General features: G+C 39.0%; 1 protein-coding gene across 4 annotated transcripts in view; it reads right to left on the reverse strand.

Annotated features, from left to right (window-relative positions):
* LOC109096314 (sodium leak channel non-selective protein) overlaps window positions 1-20,531 on the reverse strand; it is a 100,673-nt gene that overhangs the window by 57,929 nt on the left and 22,213 nt on the right. For all 4 annotated transcript variants that reach the window (XM_042763867.1, XM_042763865.1, XM_042763866.1 and 1 more), the window contains one exon: window positions 19,611-19,697. In XM_042763867.1, coding sequence (XP_042619801.1) covers window positions 19,611-19,697 — 87 coding nt within the window. The remainder of the gene's footprint in view (window positions 1-19,610; window positions 19,698-20,531) is intronic.

Consider the following 20,531-nt stretch of genomic DNA (forward strand, 5'->3'; position numbering starts at 1 on the left):
CAAATGATATTTGTATAACCTGTATTTTGTGTTAAGGTGAGTGAAATATGTATTAAGGTGTGAGCAGTATTAATTTAAAGCAAGTGATATTTGTATTACCAGATGAGCCCACACCTGTTTCATACCCACATTTCTTTCTATGGTTTAAACTGAAAACAAAACTGTCACAAAAAGATAAATTACTCTATGCAGAAAATGTGTCCAGGCTGTGAGGTTTGTGATAACATACTGTACATTTACAATTCAACTTAAATAAATGTTGTTTTTATTATTATTGTGAAATTCAAACTTCAATACCCACAATCCTGAAGGAGATCCACCACCAAAGATTGTTACCATGGAAACAGGAATCAGGGGAACAGCGCTCAACAGTGCCCACCCATGCCCATAAGAGCATTGTGAATGATGCAACTGAGTATAGTGTCAACTTATATTTGTATACATTTAAATGGTACGGTATATATTGTATGGTAATATATGGTGCTTCTGACCCTTTTACATAATTTGCAATGCTTCAAAAGTAATGTGAGTGCTGGCAGACATGGGGCAGGCTCAAGTGTTTGGGAAACCTGTTTGGGAGCAAAAGTATGGTGCCCCTAGTGGCACAAAACATAAAAACTCTACCTTTAACTCCAATTCACCAGCTATGCACATACAGAGGAAATACCCAACATGACAAATGACAGAAAGCAATTATCTAGTTCACCGAAGTGTCATGAACAGAGTAGATGGCACGGTCTAAATTGTATAAGCACTCACAGCTTGGGTGCATTCATGTGTTATAAAACAATGAAAGACACACCAAGGAAATGCAGATAAAATGCAACATACTCTCAATCATCCAAATACATGAACACAGCTTGTGGGTGGGTGGAAAATGTAAAATGAGCTGGAGACAGAGGAAATGAAAAATAAATATAAATATAATAATAAATAATAAAACTGAGGAAGAGGAGAGAGAAACCGAGAACAGAGGAAGGACCTTTTGGAAGACCAACTGAAAGAATCCCATATCCAAACTGTCAATAACAAAGATATAAAAGTGATTAATCTCCTCTTTAATAGAGAGAGCGAGAAATAGGGAAACCAGTCTACAACAGGATCAAACTCTTGTTTTTGCTTAATTTGTCTGTACTGATATATCTATCTAATAAAAGTAAAATGGAGTATTATTTTATTGCTTTATACACAGCTAAAGCGTTTAGGGGAGGCCCTGTTACAAAATAAGTTTTTCGCCTTCCTTACAGACCACTTTTTTCTCATTAGTCGGTAACACTTTATAATAATGTTCTGTTATAAGTCGTTTATAAATTATTAGTTAATGATGAACTAATCATTTACAAAACATGACTATACTTTCATAAATGATTAATAAGTAATAAGTTAACATTTTAGTAATGTTTTATTAATTCAGTTATAAGTCACTTATAAGTTATTAGTTAATGATGAATGTCAGGGCATGAAAAAATTTTTATATGTTCATAAATTATTATTGGGTTGTATGCTAACGATTTACAAATGTGTTGTAAGTTATCTTAAAAAAAAGTTCAAATCATGAAATAAATCAAACTGATCATTAGTAGATGGTTTATAAGTTATTAGTTGATACATTATTTATCACTTATAAATCATTGTATTTCTGTCAAAATTGTTTTGTCTAATTATCTCAATAAACAATTGTTAATCATGAACAAATGATGAATAAACCATTAGTAAATGATCAGTATATGATTTATTGGCAAATTTGTTAGCTGGTCTGTGCTCAAAAGCACAAACATGCAGGTATGCTGTTTGGACTGCAGTAAAGTTATCTAAAAAAGCCAATGACTTGCATACTAGCAGGCCCGGCTCCAGAATGAAATCACTGAGGGTGCTTCTTAAATTAGTGAGGGTGCTCTCTCTCACAGCTTTAAAGATTATGAAGGGAACCCTCTTGCGCAATATGGGCGACACAAATAAATATATATATATATATATATATATATATATATATATATATATATATATATATATATATATATATATATATATATATATTTGTGTCGCCCATATTGCGCAAGAGGGTTCCCTTCATAATCTTTAAAGCTGTCACAAAGTTACGTTAAAATCAATGAAGTTATCTACACTACAAAATTAATCTCTTATTTACATTGTGTATACACTTTGTTATAATGAGATGATTTGTGTGGAACACAACACCTGAACTAAAACTGCAGCGATTTGAGAGCTGAGTGGATTCTAACTTAAACACTTCTGATTGGCTGTTGGATTCAAGTATATAATCAACAGATATGTCTGTGATTGGCTGCACTGCTCAACGCTTCAAAAGATGTTGAAATGGGAACCAATCTCCAGAGTGCAAACCACAGAACACTAGTTTGCCAAATCTGCAATGAAAAGTCATTATTACAGCATTAACGTTTGAGAGTGCTTAGCACCCACTAGCACCTCCGTAGAACCGGGCCTGTATACTAGTAAGTCCCCAGAGAGCATAGTTTTCTCAAAAACTAGCAAGGCTGAAGCCGTTAGTCCGCAAAAGAAGATATGCTGTATAGTTGTTGAAAATTTACAAGCAAGTATTTACACATAAAAATCCCCTCTGTATTAATTCACTTTCAGTCTTTGCAGTCTTCTTTGCAATTTTTAAAATGTTTTTGAACCATGTCTCTTATGCTTACCAAGGCTGCATTTTACAGTTAAACAGTATTATTGTGAAATATTAATATTTTAAATGATTTTCAGTGTTGTATTATTATATAATGTTATTTATTTATGTGTTGTGTTTGGTGAATTTTCAGAAGCCATTGCTCCAGTCTTCAGTGTCATATGATCCTTCAGAAATCATTATAATATGTTGATTTGGTGCTCAAAAATTTGAAAATAGTTGAAAATAGTCATGCTGCTGAACATTGTTGTGCAATCCACGATAATTTTTTTTCTAGATTCTTTGAATATGAAGTAAAAAAAAAATCAAATAGATATGTCCTGAATAAAATACTAAATTATTATTATTATTATTATTATTATTAGATACTTTTGAACAGTAGTGTAGGTATATTACTGTTAATGCATAAAGGACTTGTAGAGCTCCAGGAAATGTAGCTAGTGTCTTAAAAGTATATCTCGAGGGAGAAAGATGAGAGAAGGGCAGTGGCAGTCAGGTCTGTCTGCTGCTCTGGTCTGGGATCACAGCTGAGAATTCACCAAGCAGCCTCTATGACTAATATGGGACATGACAAAGCAGTTTGACATTTTCAGCTTCTCGATGTTGGTTTTCCCTAGAGTGTTTTGGCTGAAGGGGGACTAACAGGTGATTCCATTTTTTCAAGGCCCTTGACTTTACCCAGAAAATGTTCTTGGCTTTCTAAAAGGCATATTTTATTGCAGCATTTGAGAGCTTGCTTGTGCAATTCATCCATTGTCTACTTCAAAACTCGTCTGTGATGTGACGACTATTTCTGTTGTATGGAGAACATAAAAACAGCACTGTCATTGCACTCAAGGTGTGGTGGCCTACTTCTTCTGATGTTGCTGGTGCCACATGAATACCTAGCAGAGCTGTCGCAATCAATTAAATAGCAACCTTTGTGAAGGCGGGATGCACCTCTCTCTCTATTTCATTGCATTTGATGCAGCCCAATTTGTATGCTCCAAATCTTCCTTCAAAAAGACATTCAGAGCATCTTGTTACTACTCCTCCTTGTATGTTTAAAACTTCAGGCTTTACACCTGTCAGCTGACACACAATTAGTGTTCTTTACAGTAAGGTGCCTGTCATACTTCATCAGTTTTATGCCTGAATCAAAGCCAGCAACAACTCAAAGGGAATACCATTCCTTTATCATTCAGTGCACGTCAACGGCATTTGACCAAACATTTACTCATTCTTAAAGTAATAGTTCCTCAAAAAACTGTCATCTTTTACTCACCCATATGTCATTCCAAATTTATATGTATTTCTTTTTTTCTGTGGAGCACATAAGAAAGTCTGAAATATGTGCAGGTTACTCTTTTACATGCATTACAGTTTTTCTGAATTGCTAAAATGCTAAACTACAATCTCTGAACCAAATTCTCACTAGCTTAAACCAATTTTGTAGAATAAAGCACTCTTTCTACTAAACCTTAAACATGTTCAGGCAGTTAGGTTCTATATGCAAATCTCATGGACTCTTTTTGCAAAACTCTAAACACATTCTCATTTACTTAAACATCACATTGTGATGCATTTCTGCTGAAATATGTTAAACACAAGCGGCAAAAGTTAAACAACTAAAGCACAGTTGTCATCGTTTACACACAACGATTCAAAACTGTTCACACTAGTTTCTAATGATGTGATCAAACCATCTGTACAAAATATGAGCCAGTTTAGAGTGCACAAGTGGCACAGGTGACTGAATCATGATATGAACAATACATGGAAAAAATCTGAGAAGGAGAGGAAGAAGAGTACATGTAAGAAATGAAGGATGATGAGGAAGAGGATGAGGAGAGAAAGATTAAGGTTTAGAGAGTGTTATCAAGGCTGGATCTGTGAGACCAGAGGGTTTTTTTTTCTCTTTGTCTAGCAAAAATGACAACATTACTTGTGATGTGGACAAAGTCCTCAAGCCGGACTTAAGCACAAAGACATGACGCCGAGACAGAGTGAATCTTTCACTGACCCTGATTTTACAATTGCACAACATAATTTGAGTGTACTGTAACATGCTAATCATTTATTTTACCTTTCTGGCCTTAGCATTTGGAATACAGTATTTTTGCACTATCCAAGCACTGAATATATACAAATATTCAGTACTATTCAACATTCAGCACAATACTAGTATTGCAGTACATATACAATATATTCACCTTACTCAGTTGCAATTACTATCTTTTCACAGAATTGCTAAATTCTTTACTCAATACAACATACTTTTTTCTGTAATGTTCTGGAAGCTGTGTTCTCCATTTTTCTCTGTAGTGTCTAATGAATGCTCTGTAGTGTTTATTTTAAGTGACGTGACATACAGCCAAGTATGGTGACCCATACTCAGAATTCGTGCTCTGCATTTAACCCATCAAAAGTGCACACACACAGCAGTGAACACACACACACCGTGAACACACACCGGGAGCAGTGGACAGCCATTTATGCTGCGGCCCCCAGGGAGCAGTTGGGGGTTCGGTGCCTTGCTCAAGGGCACCTCAGTCGTGGTATTGCCGGCCTGAGACTCGAACCCACAACCTTAGGGTTAGGAGTCAAACCGTGACAGTTTGGTATGAATACATGTATCATTCCACCCCTACTTAGAACCCATGTAAGTTTTCTTAGCGAACCTGAGATGGGTGACCCAGGGAGAAGGGATCAGCTGACCAGCCTAGCTCCACTTCCAGTGGGAGGTGGATCCGGCTGGGCCCCGGCTATCTGCCACATGACAGAGCAGTCACCAGATGGTCATTAAAGGAGATATTTCCTCGTTCCCTGGTCACATTCCTGGCACTTTTGGCCCTCCCATGTGCAATGGACAATGAAAAGATTGTGCACCAGAGCCTGTTCGGATGCCGATTCCCTGCCTTCTCATGTTCTGATGCAACAGTCAGCGAACTCAAATGGGTTCCCGTATTTGTCAGTGACTTCTTTGATAGACCTTGCAGACAAGGTAATGTGCACTCCGATTCAGCTCAGCTATGTGATTCAGTTCCTGATCTGAATCTAAACCTCAAACACGTTAACATGTGTCAGGTACAGAGATTGGTTCATGGCAATAGACCTGAAGGACGCATGCTTTCATGTCTTGATCCTTCCAAGGCCGTTTCCTCGGTTTGCCTTCAAAGGATAGACAAAGTTCTTCCCTTCAGGTTGTCCCTGTCCCCTCGCGTCTTCACGAAAGTTGTGAAGTTTGCCCTTACCCCTCTTAGGGAAGTTGGCATTTGCATTCTCATTCTTGACGACTGACTTATTCTAGCTCACTCCTAAGAGTTGGTTTGCACATACAGGGACATGGTCTTTGAACACATAGCCTGATTGGGACTTCGGGTCAACTGAGAGAAGAGCAAACTCTCCCCTGTACAGACTATCTCTTTTTTCATTGTAGTTTGGACTTGGTCACTATGACAGCACGCCTCTCAGAGGATCGGCCTCAGTCTGCACTGAACTGCTTAAGAATGCTCAAGTACAAGATAGCAGTCCCTCTCGAAAACTTTTAGAGGCTCCTGGGGCATATGGCATGCAGATAGATATGTTGGCCTCACAAGAATCAACTAATTGCCCACTGTGGTTTCCCTGACCGAGGCCCCCTCAGCACGGACACAATGGCACAAGCTGGCCCAGGCCTATGCGAATATGCATTTCCCCCAGCCTCATTGCACAGATGATGTGTAAAATCAGGGAGGACATGGAATAACTGTCCTGTTTTAGTTTCAGTCAAGTTTTAGTCGACTAAATATTACTAGTATAAGTTTTAGTCTCGTTTTAGTCAGTGGAAACTTACAGGTTTCATATATTAGCCTTACTGTACAATGGTTAAAATGATGAATATATATATATATATATATATATATATATATATATATATATATATATATATATATATATATATATATATTATTTTGCTGAATTTTAATTGCAATGATTGTTTTCATTTAGAAAATTATTTTTTCATTTCATCAGAAGTTGCTCTTTCACCAATAAGCAAAAATCAACAGAATATTGACTCGTATGCATGGTTTATTTTACCTCATCTAATGTTAGTGTACAGATTTATAACAGGATATCAATTACAGGCTAAATAAACACCAAAGACTTCAGATATAGCACTGTCTACGTTATGAAAACTGGTGTAACAAAAACCTATTTTCAAATATTACAACAGAGAAATTCCTAATAGTAATTCCAAGCTTTTAAAACAACGGCTAAAAGACTTATAGCTGCACAGAGGTTGCGTAAGTAACGTTACAATCTGCAACCACTATCGCAAACAATACAGTCGAGATCCTTGACAGAACACAGACTGGTTGACACTTTCATTATCGCTGAACTCCAGCTTATTTGTACAGTACTGTATGTTGGTTTTCAGGTCACGGCACCTCCACAGAAAGAGTGCGTGTGAATGGTTACCAGATTGCATAAAGCAAAAAGCTGGACAGAGTACCTCTCCATTTAACAGAAAAGCTCTGATTGGGAGATCTGAGGTCTTGTTATCTGGCAACCGCAAACATGAATGCTCGCATAATAGAGTCTTGTACAGCAGTCTGAAATGTGTTGGCTCCGCTTTTTTCAACAAAAATAAAAAGGATTTGGTAAAGTTTTTGTTCTTTTAAAGGGGTCATATGATGTTGCTAAAAATAACATTATGTTGTGTATTTGGTGTAATCCAATGTCTTTATGTGGTTTAAGGTTCAAAAAACACATTATTTTCCACATAATGTACATTATTGTTGCTCCTCTGTGCCCCGCCTTTCTGAAACGCATCGATTTTTACAAAGCTCATCGTTCTGAAAAGCGAGCTATATGCTGATTGGCTAGCTATTCAATGCATTGTGATTGGCTGAATACCTCAAGCGTGTGACGGAAATGTTACGCCTCTTACCATACTGTGATGCCGTCTCCTGGCACGGTGAGATAAAACCCATTACAAACAATGCATTTTTTCTCAGATATGTGTCTCATATATGGATTTAACATCGTCCACTGCTCAATATACAGCATTAAACATTAAATAAAGTTTGGTTCTATGCCAGAAACACAAACTATCTATAATGCTTACAAGAAAACATCTTAACATATAAATATAAGTACAATTAGCTTCAAGCCAATAGACATACATACACTCTTTGTAGGCTATGTTTAATAATGCCACACTGCTTACTGTCATAAACATCCTTTATTGTTATAAAATTACCATGAGCTGCATATAAAACATACATATATTATCATAAATATATTGTCATAATCATATGTCTATTTGCTTTCATATTTCATGTGTAGAAAAATGTTTAATGTCTTATTAAACACGGAAGATCTAGAGAGTTAACACACTCTGACTCATAAAACACGCGCACGTGGAAGAAAAGCACACTCCAGATCACATAATTCAATGGAGAATTTAGAAATTATATTAAGAACATGTGAGAATAAATCTGTTCTCAGATACCAAACATAACAGGAACTCGGCATCTACTCTCTTCTCTCTACCGGGATACTCTTCTTCTGTGTTTGTTTACACTGGTTTTCGAAACAGCGCCACCACTGTCACCCTTTTGTGCAACAGCAGCTGCTCTGGGCACGTGATCTAAGCTCAAATCTGATTGGACAGCCCATTTCATCGTGAAGCGATGGGGGAAAAAGTCGACACACAGGACAGAAAAAAAAACCTTGCTTTTTCGCACCACGAATGATCGCTCCTGGTGTGAATAGCCCCATAGAGTTCGATTGTTTAGATTCAAAAGTGTCATCGTGCCAAACATCTGCGCCAAATTTTTGCTTTCAGTGTGAAAAGCCCTTTAGTCTTTGCAACTTTACAGATTTTCTTTATGCACCAAGAGCTTGTAACACTCCAAAGAGAAAGGAAAAACTGAAATCACATCATATGCCCCCTTTAACTACATTTCAGTCTTGTCTTTTGTCAACGATATTGCATGTTCATTTAGTCTCAGTTATCATTTAATGATCTTATTATCATCTTGTCATTGTCTCATTTTCGACAGGGGAAAAACCTCATTGATTAACATTTTTCTTATAGTTTTTTATTAACAAAATTAACACTACCCTGAGGAGGGACTGTCTTTCCCATTGGAAGGGCACAATCTGCGCCCATATCTCTGGAACCTCCGTGTTTGGTCCCTGGACGCGACCAGGGGGAACTCTTGTGAATATCTTTACGAGGTGAATTTCATTACGCAGGCTCTATGAGTCGGCTATATAACCTGAAATGGCACATTTTTTTGAATTGGTGTTCTTCCCATGGGAAGGAGCTTTGGAGATGTGGCGTCAGATCTGTGCTATCCTTTCTCCTAGGAAGGGCCTTGACAGGTGCCTGTCTGCGTCTACACTCAAGGTGTACATGGCCACTATTGCAGCAACCCATGACACTGTAGATTGCAGAACGGTGGGGAAACATGATATGGTGATCAGATTCCTAGGAGGCAACCGGATGTTGAATGCTCTAAGCCGTGCCTCATCCCCTCTTGGGATCTCTCAGTGGTCCTTCGGGCCTTACAGAGAGATCTGTTTGAGCCCCTTTAGTCAGTTGGACATAATGCCCTCTCTATGAAGACGGCCTTGCTGACTGTTCTCACTTCTGTCAAGAGGGTGGGAAATTCTTTTCTGTTAACGGATCATACCTAGAATTTGGGCCGGCAGACTCTGAAGTTGTCCTGAGGAGGACATCCCCCTGCAGGAGGAGAACCCTTACCTTTCTCTGTTGTCCCCCGTGCAAGCCCTATGCAACTATGTGGAATGCACACAGAGTTTCGGACTGTCTGAACAACTCTTTGTCTGCTTCATGCTGTCTCTAAACAAAGGATCTCCCACTGGATTTTGGATGTGATTCTTACGGCCTATCAGGCCAGAGGCTTACCATGCCCAATGGGAGTGAGGGCACACTCAACCAGGGTCGTTTCTGCTTCATCAGCTTTAACAAATGTACCTCATTAGCGGACATTCGTAGAGCTGCAGGTTGGGCTACACCTAATACATTTGCCAGATTCTACATTCTGCGAATTGAATCAGTTTCATCCAGAGTTTTGAGCACTAGCTCTTGAACTCTGGTGGCTGGTCATAAGTCTTGGACATTGCAAGGTTACGAGGAGGTGAGATGCACTTGGTCAAGGCATACTGGGCTTTTCAACATCTGCACCCCCATGGACTCGTAACACAGTTCAGCAGCTGTGCCATTTAGTATAGGGAACCCTAGTGTCGGAACTTCGACACAATGTCAAAGTGACTGACTGAAAGGGAACATCTCGGTTACGTATGGTAATCCTTGTTCCCTGATGGAGGGAATGGAGATGTTGTGTCATATATGCTACAACTCTGAGCTGTTTCTGAGTGTGTTAAGACAACCTCTCAGCTCCTCAGAACAAAACGAATGAGCAAATGCCACGCTGTTCTATTTATACCCCGGGAGCCGCAGCATAAATGACTGCCCACTGCTCCGGGTGTGTGTTCACGGTGTGTGTGTGTGTTCACTGCTGTGTGTGTGCACTTTGGATGGGTTAAATGCAGAGCACGTATTCTGAGTATGGGTCACCATACTTGGCTGTATGTCACGTCACTTATACCCAGATGTCTGGGGCATGGCCAACTATGCAAATTTTGGTTGCCAGTTTCATTGGCCTTTTCTCAATGATGTCAGAGGTGTCTGGGCTCCTAAGTGCGACCCCTAATGTTGGAACTTCAACACAATGTCTCTGTTCCCTCCATCAGGGAATGAGGGTTACCATACATAACCGAGAGATTATTCACTGAAAACCTAACATCCGTCCTAACTTAAACTGTTCAGGAGAAAGGTAGCAAAAAAATCAATCTATGAACAAATCATGTTTGTTTGTTTGATTGTTTGTTTGTTTGTTTGTTTTTTATCTTTACAAAGAATCAGTTCACAATACCAGATGACTGTTCACAAACTGTGCTGATTATTTTTGACACAAACCTAATGTACAGTATGACTTAGTAAATGGGACATAATTCATATGGACAAATTTAATTTTTTGATACTTTTATGGTGGCTTTGTATCCTTTTAAAGCTTAAAACCTTTAGTCCCCATTCAATTTCATTGTTTGGAAAATAACTTGTGCACACAAGTATTGCACACAAGGCATTTGCACCACTTTTATGCTGCTCTTTACCATACATGTTGTATTAAAATACATTTTGTATTTGGTAATAAAAATAAGCAGCATGAAGATTCTGTTAAACATCTCCTTTAGATGAGAAAAAAAAATCATACAGGTTCTGAACAATGTGAAGATGAGTACATTATGACAAATAAATGTTTTGGGTGAACTGTACCTTTAAGCTAAACTGAATTTAAAGCAAAAAGTCCAGCTTTTGTGTACTCCAATTAAATGGAAAAGAACAACAAAGAATAGAAAAATGATGTAGATGCAGCTTATTTTTTTTTTTAAAAAATCTAAAAACAGGGGTAAATCCATTTCAGAGTTCACCTGTCTGTCAACAACCATCAGCGAAGGCTAATGAAATCTTATAGCACATCTAACACTCCAAATTATAGTCATCAGCAAACTGAGCAACACAAAAGCACTTTTTGTGAACTCTGTATGCATACCCTGACTTTTTTGTTCCATTGTTTAATTAGAAAATAGGAACAAAAATAGCTGATGGGAGACCAGCAGTGCTCAAATCCCACTGCTTATAGAAGTTATTACTGCAGTGAGGTGATTCATGCTCTGTCTGGAACCTGTTGGTTAATTAAAGCTGACTGTCCTCCAGAATTCTCCAGCCACTGTTCAAGACCAGGTTAGGGATGCAGACGGGCTGGGTTCGGAGCTTCACGGCTGCAGTTGATGATTAGGCATGCTAATGACTGGGAGAAATAGGTCCCTTGGGAGAAATGAGTGTTGCAAGGTCAGAGGTGAGGTAATGGAGGGTTTCCTCTATATAAATAACCTTAGCATGTGTGTGTAAAGGGTGACTGCAGAAGCCAAGGTGTTTCCTCTATGGGCAGCACCTTCTGATTAAAAGGGTTATCAATCATGACGTCCAGGGTTTTCAACACAGAGTGGGAAAGATGCTGGATGATCAGGGAATTGCTCTTCATTGAATTGTATTGTAATTCTAAATGAATAACCATCTCTGTTGAGCTCAATCTACTGTAAGTTTTGTTCAAGATGTTATGTTATTTAATGTGGCTTTTAGTATATATAATTTTACTGTGCAAACTTTCACATTAAAAGGATAATTCACCCAGAAAAAAATAAAATAAAATAAAATCTCATAATTTGCTCACTCTCATGTGATTCCAAACCTGTTTGACTTACTTTCTTCTGTGAAATACTAAAGAAGATATTTTTGAAGAATGTTTCGATTGTTTTTGTCCATATAATGAAAAAAAATACTCTTTAACTCTTTGAAATCTAAAACATTAACCAATCGTATAGCATTAAAAAGATAAATCAACATTGTTTTGACAATAGGCACAACATGATACCATGTAAAGAGATATATCCCTTCTGTATTAATCTGAGTTTTTGTCTTAACCAGAACATTAACTTTACAAGCAATGTGCAACACCAATTATCTTATAAGCAATGTCACAATAAATGTACTATGTTCTGATCTCCAAGTACAAAAAAAAAAAGTAGTCCTATCAAGGACTATTGTCACAGCCTGAAAAAAGTCTGTAAAGTAATATGCAGACTCAACTGATTTTTTTGCTATTAAAGTAAAACTGCAAATCCCTTACTGTAAAGGTCAGAATTTAAATTCCACTGAAACGTGTTATTTTTGAGACATTCATAGAGTCTGAATTGAAACTTATGAAAAAAGTTTACAGTAAGAACAAGTGCAAAACACGAGAACTGAAATCTTGTACTTCAAGAACTAAAATAATTCATGAGAATAGCTGTAGTGCAATTATAACATAAGGAAATGAAAAGGCCTAATAAACACCAATGTGGCCTTTGGAGAAGAGATCAAGCAGACCTCATTAACCTTAACCATATAATGAAACAACCAAATACAGAATAATCACTGCTTCCAGTTTAAATATATCAAATAGAACAAGTTTGAGCCTGCCATCACCAGAAACATAAAGATGTTAATCTATACTGCTGAGTTATGACATTAAGACTGATCACACATAATTACAGCTCAAACTGACATACAGTATATCTGCTTTTTGCATTACAGAAATTAGAGTTCTTATTTTAAATGCTGTTAACTAGTTATAACTAACTATTTTTATTGAATTTTGGATATGTAATTTTGCACAAAAAAAGAAAAAAATAATATTAATAATTAGGGCTGTTAACGTTGACGCATTAACGCATGCAATTCATTAATTAACCGGCAAGGGATATAAGTATTGTTTTAATTAATCATTTTTCCTACTATTTGTTTCACTTCTGTTTCAGTTTTTATAACCAATTCTTACTATGTGTTTCCAGATCCCTACTATCACAAGCACTCACAAACCATGCATCCCACACTGTAGGCAGCGCAATCCTAACAACCTGCAAACTTTGCCTATGTCTGCTAATACACTACTTTCTTTTTCTATTGGTCTCTGGAATTGCCAGTCTGCTGTAAACAAAGCCGGTTTCATTACTTCTATTATTAGTCATTCAAAGCTAAATCTCATGGCCCTGACAGAGACCTGGATCAAACCAGAGGACACTGCTACACCTGCAGCACTCTCCAATAATTTCTCATTTTCCCACTCCCCCCATTTGACTGGAAGAGGTGGAGGTACTGGTCTACTTATCTCTAATGATAGGAAATTTAATCCTTTACCAACTTTGGGTATCAACAGCTCCTTTGAATCTCATTCAGTTACTGTTACCTACCCTCTTAAAATCCATTTTGTAGTTGTCTATCGACCCCCAGGGCCACTAGGTAACTTTTTGGATGAATTAGATCTGCTGCTCTCAACCTTTCCTGAGGATGGTACTCCCCTAGTTATGCTTGGAGACTTCAACATCCACCTAGATAAACGTCTATCTGAAGACTTCCACACTCTGCTTGCCTCTTTTGATCTCAACCGAGTGTCAACTACTGCTACACACAAATCAGGCAAACCAACTGGACCTTATTTACATACGACACTGCTCCACTGATCATGTTCTGGTTACTCCACTGCACACCTCGGATCACTTCCTCCTCACTCTTAACCTCAACATGGTCACTGACACATCACTTACCCCTCCACATGTCATCTTTCGACGTAACCTACGCTCACTCCCCCCCTCCCGGCTATCTGCTATGGTTTCATCTTCACTTCCTTCCCCTTAACTGTTAGCATCTTTTGATACTAACAGTGCTACTGATATTTTCTGCTCCACTCTTACATCTTGTTTAGACACTGTCTTCCAGGCCAGCCGGTACCACCCCTTCTGCCCCTTGGTTATCCGATGTTCTCCACGAACATCGTTCTAAGCTTAGAGCTGCTGAAAAGGTGTGGCGCAAATCCAAAAATATTACTGACCTTAATGTGTATCAGTCACTCCTCTCTTCCTTCTCTGCTAATGTCTCCACTGCTAAAAGGACATACTACCATAACAAAATTAACAATTCGTCTAACTCTCGCATGCTTTTTAAAACATTTTCCTCACTCCTTTGTCCTCCTCCTCCCCCTCCTGCATCAACTCTAATAGCTGACGACTTTGCCACATTTTTCGTTAATAAAATTAAAAACATCAGTGCACAATTTTCCACACCACAATCCATCAAGCACATCTCACCAGCAAACATACACTCATTCACATCTTTCTCTTCACTCTCTGAGGCAGAAGTCTCCAAACTCATCCTTTCTGATCATCCTACTACTTGTCCGACTGATCCTATTCCATCTCATCTCCTTCAAGCCATTTCTCCTACAGTTGTACCTACACTCACTAACATCTTTAACATATCCCTCCACACTGGTGTTTTTCCCACAACACTTAGACAGGCTCGTATAACTCCACTACTTAAGAAACCCACCCTCAACCCAACTCTTTTAGAGAACCACAGACCAGTTTCCCTTCTTCCTTTCATTGCAAAAACACTTGAACGAGCTGTGTCCAACCAAGTCTCTGCCTTTCTCACACAGAACAACCTCCTTGACAGCAACCAATCTGGCTTAAGAAGTGGACATTCAACTGAGACTGCCTTGCTTTCAGTTATTGAAGCCCTAAAACTGGCAAGAGCGGAATCCAAATCTTCAATACTTATCTTGCTTGATCTGTCCGTTGCTTCTGACACTGTTAACCACCAGATCCTCCTGTCAACCCCACTGGCAAAGGGCATCTCAGGAACTGCACTCCAGTAGTTTGAGTCTTACCTATCAGATAGGTCCTTCAAAGTATCTTGGAGAGGTGAGGTGTCCAAGTCGCAACATCTAAATACTGGGGTGCCTCAGGGCTCAGTACTTGAACCACTTCTCTTCTCTGTCTACATGGTATCATTAGGTTCTGTCATTCAGAAACATGGCTTTCCATACCACTGCTATGCTAATGACACTCAACTTTACCTCTCATTCTATCCTGATGATCTGACAGTAGCTGCTCGCATCTCAGCTTGTCTAACAGACATTTCTTGCTGGATGAAGGACCATCACCTTCAACTCAACCTTGCCAAGACAGAACTGCTTGGGGTTCCAGCAAACCCATTGTTTCATCACAATTTCACCATCCAGTTATGCACATCAACCATGACTCCTTCAAAAACAGCCAGAAACCTTGAAGTTATGATTGATGATCAGCTAACTTTCTCAGACCACACTGCTAAAACTGTCCGGTCCTGCAGATTTGCTTTATTCAACATCAAGAAGATCAGGACCTTTCTTTCGGAACATGCTGCACAACTCCTTGTTCAAGCTCTTGTTCTGTCCAGGCTGGACTATTGCAATGCTCTCTTGGCAGGTCTTCCAGCCAGTTCTATCAAACCTTTACATTTAATCCAGATCGTGGCAGCAAGATTAATTTTTAATGAGCCGAAAAGAATACACATCACACCTCTGTTTATCAATTTGCACTTGCTACCAATAGCTGCTTGCATAAAATTCAAGGCATTGATATTTGCTTACAAAACCACCACTGGCTCTGCACCCCTTTACCTACTGTAAATTCATTACTTCAGACTCATGTTCCCTCTAGAAGCTTGCGTTCTGCAAGTGAACGTTGCTTGATTGTGCCATCCCAAAGAAGCACAAAGTCACTTTTACGGAATTTTAAATTAAATGTTCCCTCCTGGTGGATTGACCTGCCCAACTCAATCCAAGCCCTTAACCATCTTCAAGAATCGGCTTAAAACACATCTCTTCCATTTTTATTTAACCTTCTAACTTTAGCACTCAGTATTCTAATTCTATTCTTAAAAAAAAATCTAACTAGCTTTCTAATCTTTTTCTATTCTATGTTTTCTTTTTATTTATTATGTTATTTAAAAGTCCTTGCTACGTGTACTGCGTTTAAGCTAACTGAGACTTGTTATAGCACTTGTATATCATTGCTCTTTTGTTGATTTTGATTGCTTCCATTGTCATCTGTAAGTCGCTTTGGATAAAAGCGTCTGCTAAATGACTAAATGTAAATTAATTTTACAATCTTTAACATGTTTCATAATTTAATGCATTTAAAGCAAAATTACTGAAGCAAAATTTCTATTCTAACCCTTTAACCCAATTTTGCTTCTCTGCTTGTGATCAGATCATTTTAAGCCGCTAAACTCCAGGACAGTTTTCAGTCCAATGATCCAGCAAGCGAATGCATTCAAACAATCTGTCCAAAACAGCGCTGATATAAAGGAAACGCTTCAAGGTTATGTATATAACCCTAATTCCCCGAAGGAACGAGATGCTGCATCGAAACGCTTTGGGAACAAGAATCCTCATGCCACCAGACTTTCAAGTCCCTGAGTAGTGTGTATGTACTCAGCACAACTACGGCAGAAGGATGGAGGAACCAGGAGTGGTACGAACGTCAAGATCATAGAACCTGATGAATGTGAGCGGCGTTACAAAAATCCTGCATAGCCACATCTTACAGGAAGGCCTTGGAGGCTGCCACACTTCGGGTGGAGTGAGCATTGACCCCCAAGGGCGAGGGGAGACCAGAGGACTCATATGACAAAAACATTGCATCAACGATCCACAGAGGAAGACCCCTCTTGGAAGGACCATAACAGATAAATAATTGGTCAGACTTCTTCCACATGGCAGCTCTGTGGACATATGTGTCCAGTGCCCACACTGGATCCCAAAAGGGAGGAGGACAGAAGGCCTATAGTATGATAGGCAGTGGCACAGAGGAGGGCACTTTAGGGCCTGCAGGTCTCCTACTCTCTTTAGTGAAGAAATGGCTAGTAGGAAGAGAGTCTTGAGTCTCAGAACTCAATCTGAAACCTCCTCCAGTGGTTCAAACGAAGGTTTGCAGAGAGCCTCTTGCACCACAGCCAAATCCCACAGAGGGACGCAAGATTGTACCTAACCCTAACCCAAAATAAACATTTGAAACAACATAAATGGTTTATGCTTAATTTAATAAAGTGTGTGATTAATCGCAATTAATTAGATTAAAATCGTGATTAATTAGATACAAAAATTTGAATCTATTGACAGTCCTATTAGTAATACATAAATAAATATGACCTGGCCATTTCTTTGCGAGATTCACTCAGGATTCTGTTCAAAGCTGTGGCAAGATCCGTACCCTGCAAGGCAAACTATGTAGTCATTACATGTATTTTTGGCTGTATAAACACAGGAATACCTTTTTTATTGTTTCCAGGTTAGTGTTCATTTGTCTGCCATTTGTGTCATGACGGTTCGACAATAGTTCACAGACAATTGCATTGTGCTAAAAGCCATTGTGATTGAAGTCTATGATGAACTACACCACCATCAACTTGCTGCATTCTCTCTCTTGTTCACCCCGTCCAACCCCTTATAAACTTTGCCCCTCTCTGAGTAAATACAAAACCTTTTCTTTACTTGATGGGTTCACCTCATAGAAACTTGAACCCAGAAATGTCATCAAATGCCAGTCTTTGCTCTTTTTTATATATTTAAATGAATATTTTAAAATGCTCCCTACTCTACAGTTGAAAAGCCTTGTAAGAATGAAATGTAAGCTTTTCACCAGGATTAAACTGTCTTAACCAAAATAGATGCATTAGAATGCATTTTTTAGATATTAACTTCTATGTGACTCTGCTGAGAACCTATTTTCAATGATGATCTCTCTCCCTCTGTGTAGGCAGATCTAAAATTCAAGACTGGTTTTTAAATGTAAGTGCCATTACACTTTCTCCAGATGCTGTCCTTTCTGTTATGGTATTATCAGCCATCAAAAGAACACTCTATTCTATGACCATTCAAACCCAATTAAAGGGGTCACATGATGCTGCTAAAAAGAACATTATTTGGTGTAATGAAATGTGTTTATGCGGTTTAAGGTTAAAAAACATTATTTTCCACATACTGTACATTATTGTTTCTCTTCTATGCCCCGCCTTCTGAAACACGTCGATTTTCACAAGGCTCATCGCTCTGAAAAGCAAGGTGTGCTCTGATTGGCCTGCTATCCAGTGCGTCGTGATTGGCCGAATACCTCAAGCGTGTGACAGAAATGTTACACCCCTTAACATATTGTGATGCCTTGTCCCGCTGGAGCGACGAAACATAAAGATAAAACCCATTATAAACGTGATATAAGCATGATTTCTAGTCATGTCTTCTTTTGGAAGACCAAACAAAGTAGTTTAGCTTTCTCAACGAAACAGTGTCACACACCATGGCCTTGAGTGAGCGGAGGTTGGAGGCCTAGAGTGAGGCGGATTCTATGAAGGAGCGTACCTTGGGCATTGTGGCAACCACAAGTGACGACCCCGGGCTGGAATTCGCTTCATCCACGGAGAAAGCCGATTCGGCGATTCACAGTGAAAAGATGATGTATTTCCTCAGCGACCAGCACGGATCAGCTCCAGGCATGACGAAGCGGATATCGTCCTCTTTTGAAGGCCAAACAAAGTAGTTTCAGTTTCGCTTTCACAATGAAACACAGCATCTATGGGACATGGCAGCGGCGGCAACAACAATACTACAATGAGAATAAAAGGTATGCCTTCTTTCTTTGCCTGAACATCTGGGTCGACCTTATGCAAATCTTCCCACATAGTGACGTAGAGATGGGCGTGTGGGCGTGTTAGAACGAGCCGTTTCAGGGGGGCGTGGACGAGTCTTAACTTTTATAAAGAATATCTCTTTGGATTTGAGACTTTAGTCTTTGCAACTTCACAGATCTTTTTTATGCACCAAGAGCTTGTAACACTCCAAAGAGAAAGGAAAATTTGAAATCGCATCATATGACCCCTTTAATAATTTATCTGCAATATCAGTGTCAAAAGGCATAAAACACAACATTGGCACATTATTTCAAAATAATAAGCCATTTAAGTTTTTGTCTAATAAAGTCAGTCTGAAATGGTATTTGCAATCCTTTTTCTTTGTAGTAACAAGTACTAAAAATAGTGCAGAACAAGATCAGCAATATGGTAAATGGCAAGTAAATGGGAACAGTATTGATTTCATGAATCAATGCAGATTTAAAGTAAAACGGGAAAACAACAACAACAACAACAAACTCTTTTGCTTCTGCAGAGATATTCAGCATAAGAATGAGCTGCATATGTGGGTATGTAAGTTTGTGTATCGTGCATGTGCTAAATTGGGTTCACAAAAGGGGGGAAGGCAAACTTTGCTCTGTTCATTCCACAGTCTATTCATACTCTGTCAAAATCATACCAGCAAGTTTGAGCAAAATCTAAATGTGGCTATTGCGTTCAGGCCACCTGCAGCATATTACTTGCACTCCCACACAGCAATGTGGCATTAGATGTGGCAATACTGAGGGTGTGCTGACGGTTGGGGGCGTCAGTGCTATTAAATCGCATGTCTGGTACCTGGAGGCAAGCAGGCGCCCGGCCATGTGGTTTATTCACATCCACCGCCACAAGCTGCCATCCTCCAGACGCGTCCTCATGAAACATCTGCCACCAGCAGGAGAGATGGAAAGAGAGGAAGAGAAAGGAGAAAGAAATTGTTAACAACTGTGAATGATTAGCAGTTTTTGTTAATACACACACTAATCAAAATGCCATCAAAATACATATCTGATAACAAATAATTTAAAGAAAACGAAAAAAAAAAATAATTGATGGCTTCGAAGACAACTGACAATCTTGAAAACAACAGGCAATTACATGATATTCAGCGGAATTCTCCAACAACTTCATAACCATTTTATAAACATAGGCAAGGTCACAAGAAATTGGCTTCATGATCCAGCGAGCATCTACAGTGTATTCACATTTCAGAAATGCACCATGACTTCACCATGACGAGGATACGAGGAGACAGCAGCAGAGACAGCAGGGACTAGACAAGGGAGGCGATGTTACAGCAGGCACCTTGAATCTGGCAAACAACAGAGGCTACTCATATCCATACTGTATGTACACAGCCCAGAACTGTCAGACGGCTCTGTACTTGAAGCCTTTTTATTGTCCCCCATGTGAAAATCTAAACAAAACTGATTGTTTAGAAAACTAATATCCCACCTCTCCTCAACAAACAACATAATTCTATGTATTATCCATGGTCACAGCACAAAAGGTGTGGGATGAGTTACATGGCATACATGTCTATATCCCATATTAAATGTTGCCGTACATTTTCCTAATACATATCAAGCTTCAGACCACATTTTGTGCCCCCTTCCATTGATCACATGCCCACCCTTCAGCAGAAGTGTAAGTGTGCTTATGGCTGTTCCTAATGTGCACTGCTGCTGTTCCACTTATGTCTGTCTTTTAACAGTTCAG

This window comes from Cyprinus carpio, chromosome A9 (genome assembly GCF_018340385.1).
Source record: "Cyprinus carpio isolate SPL01 chromosome A9, ASM1834038v1, whole genome shotgun sequence".
In the NCBI taxonomy this organism is placed as follows: Eukaryota; Metazoa; Chordata; class Actinopteri; order Cypriniformes; family Cyprinidae; genus Cyprinus; species Cyprinus carpio.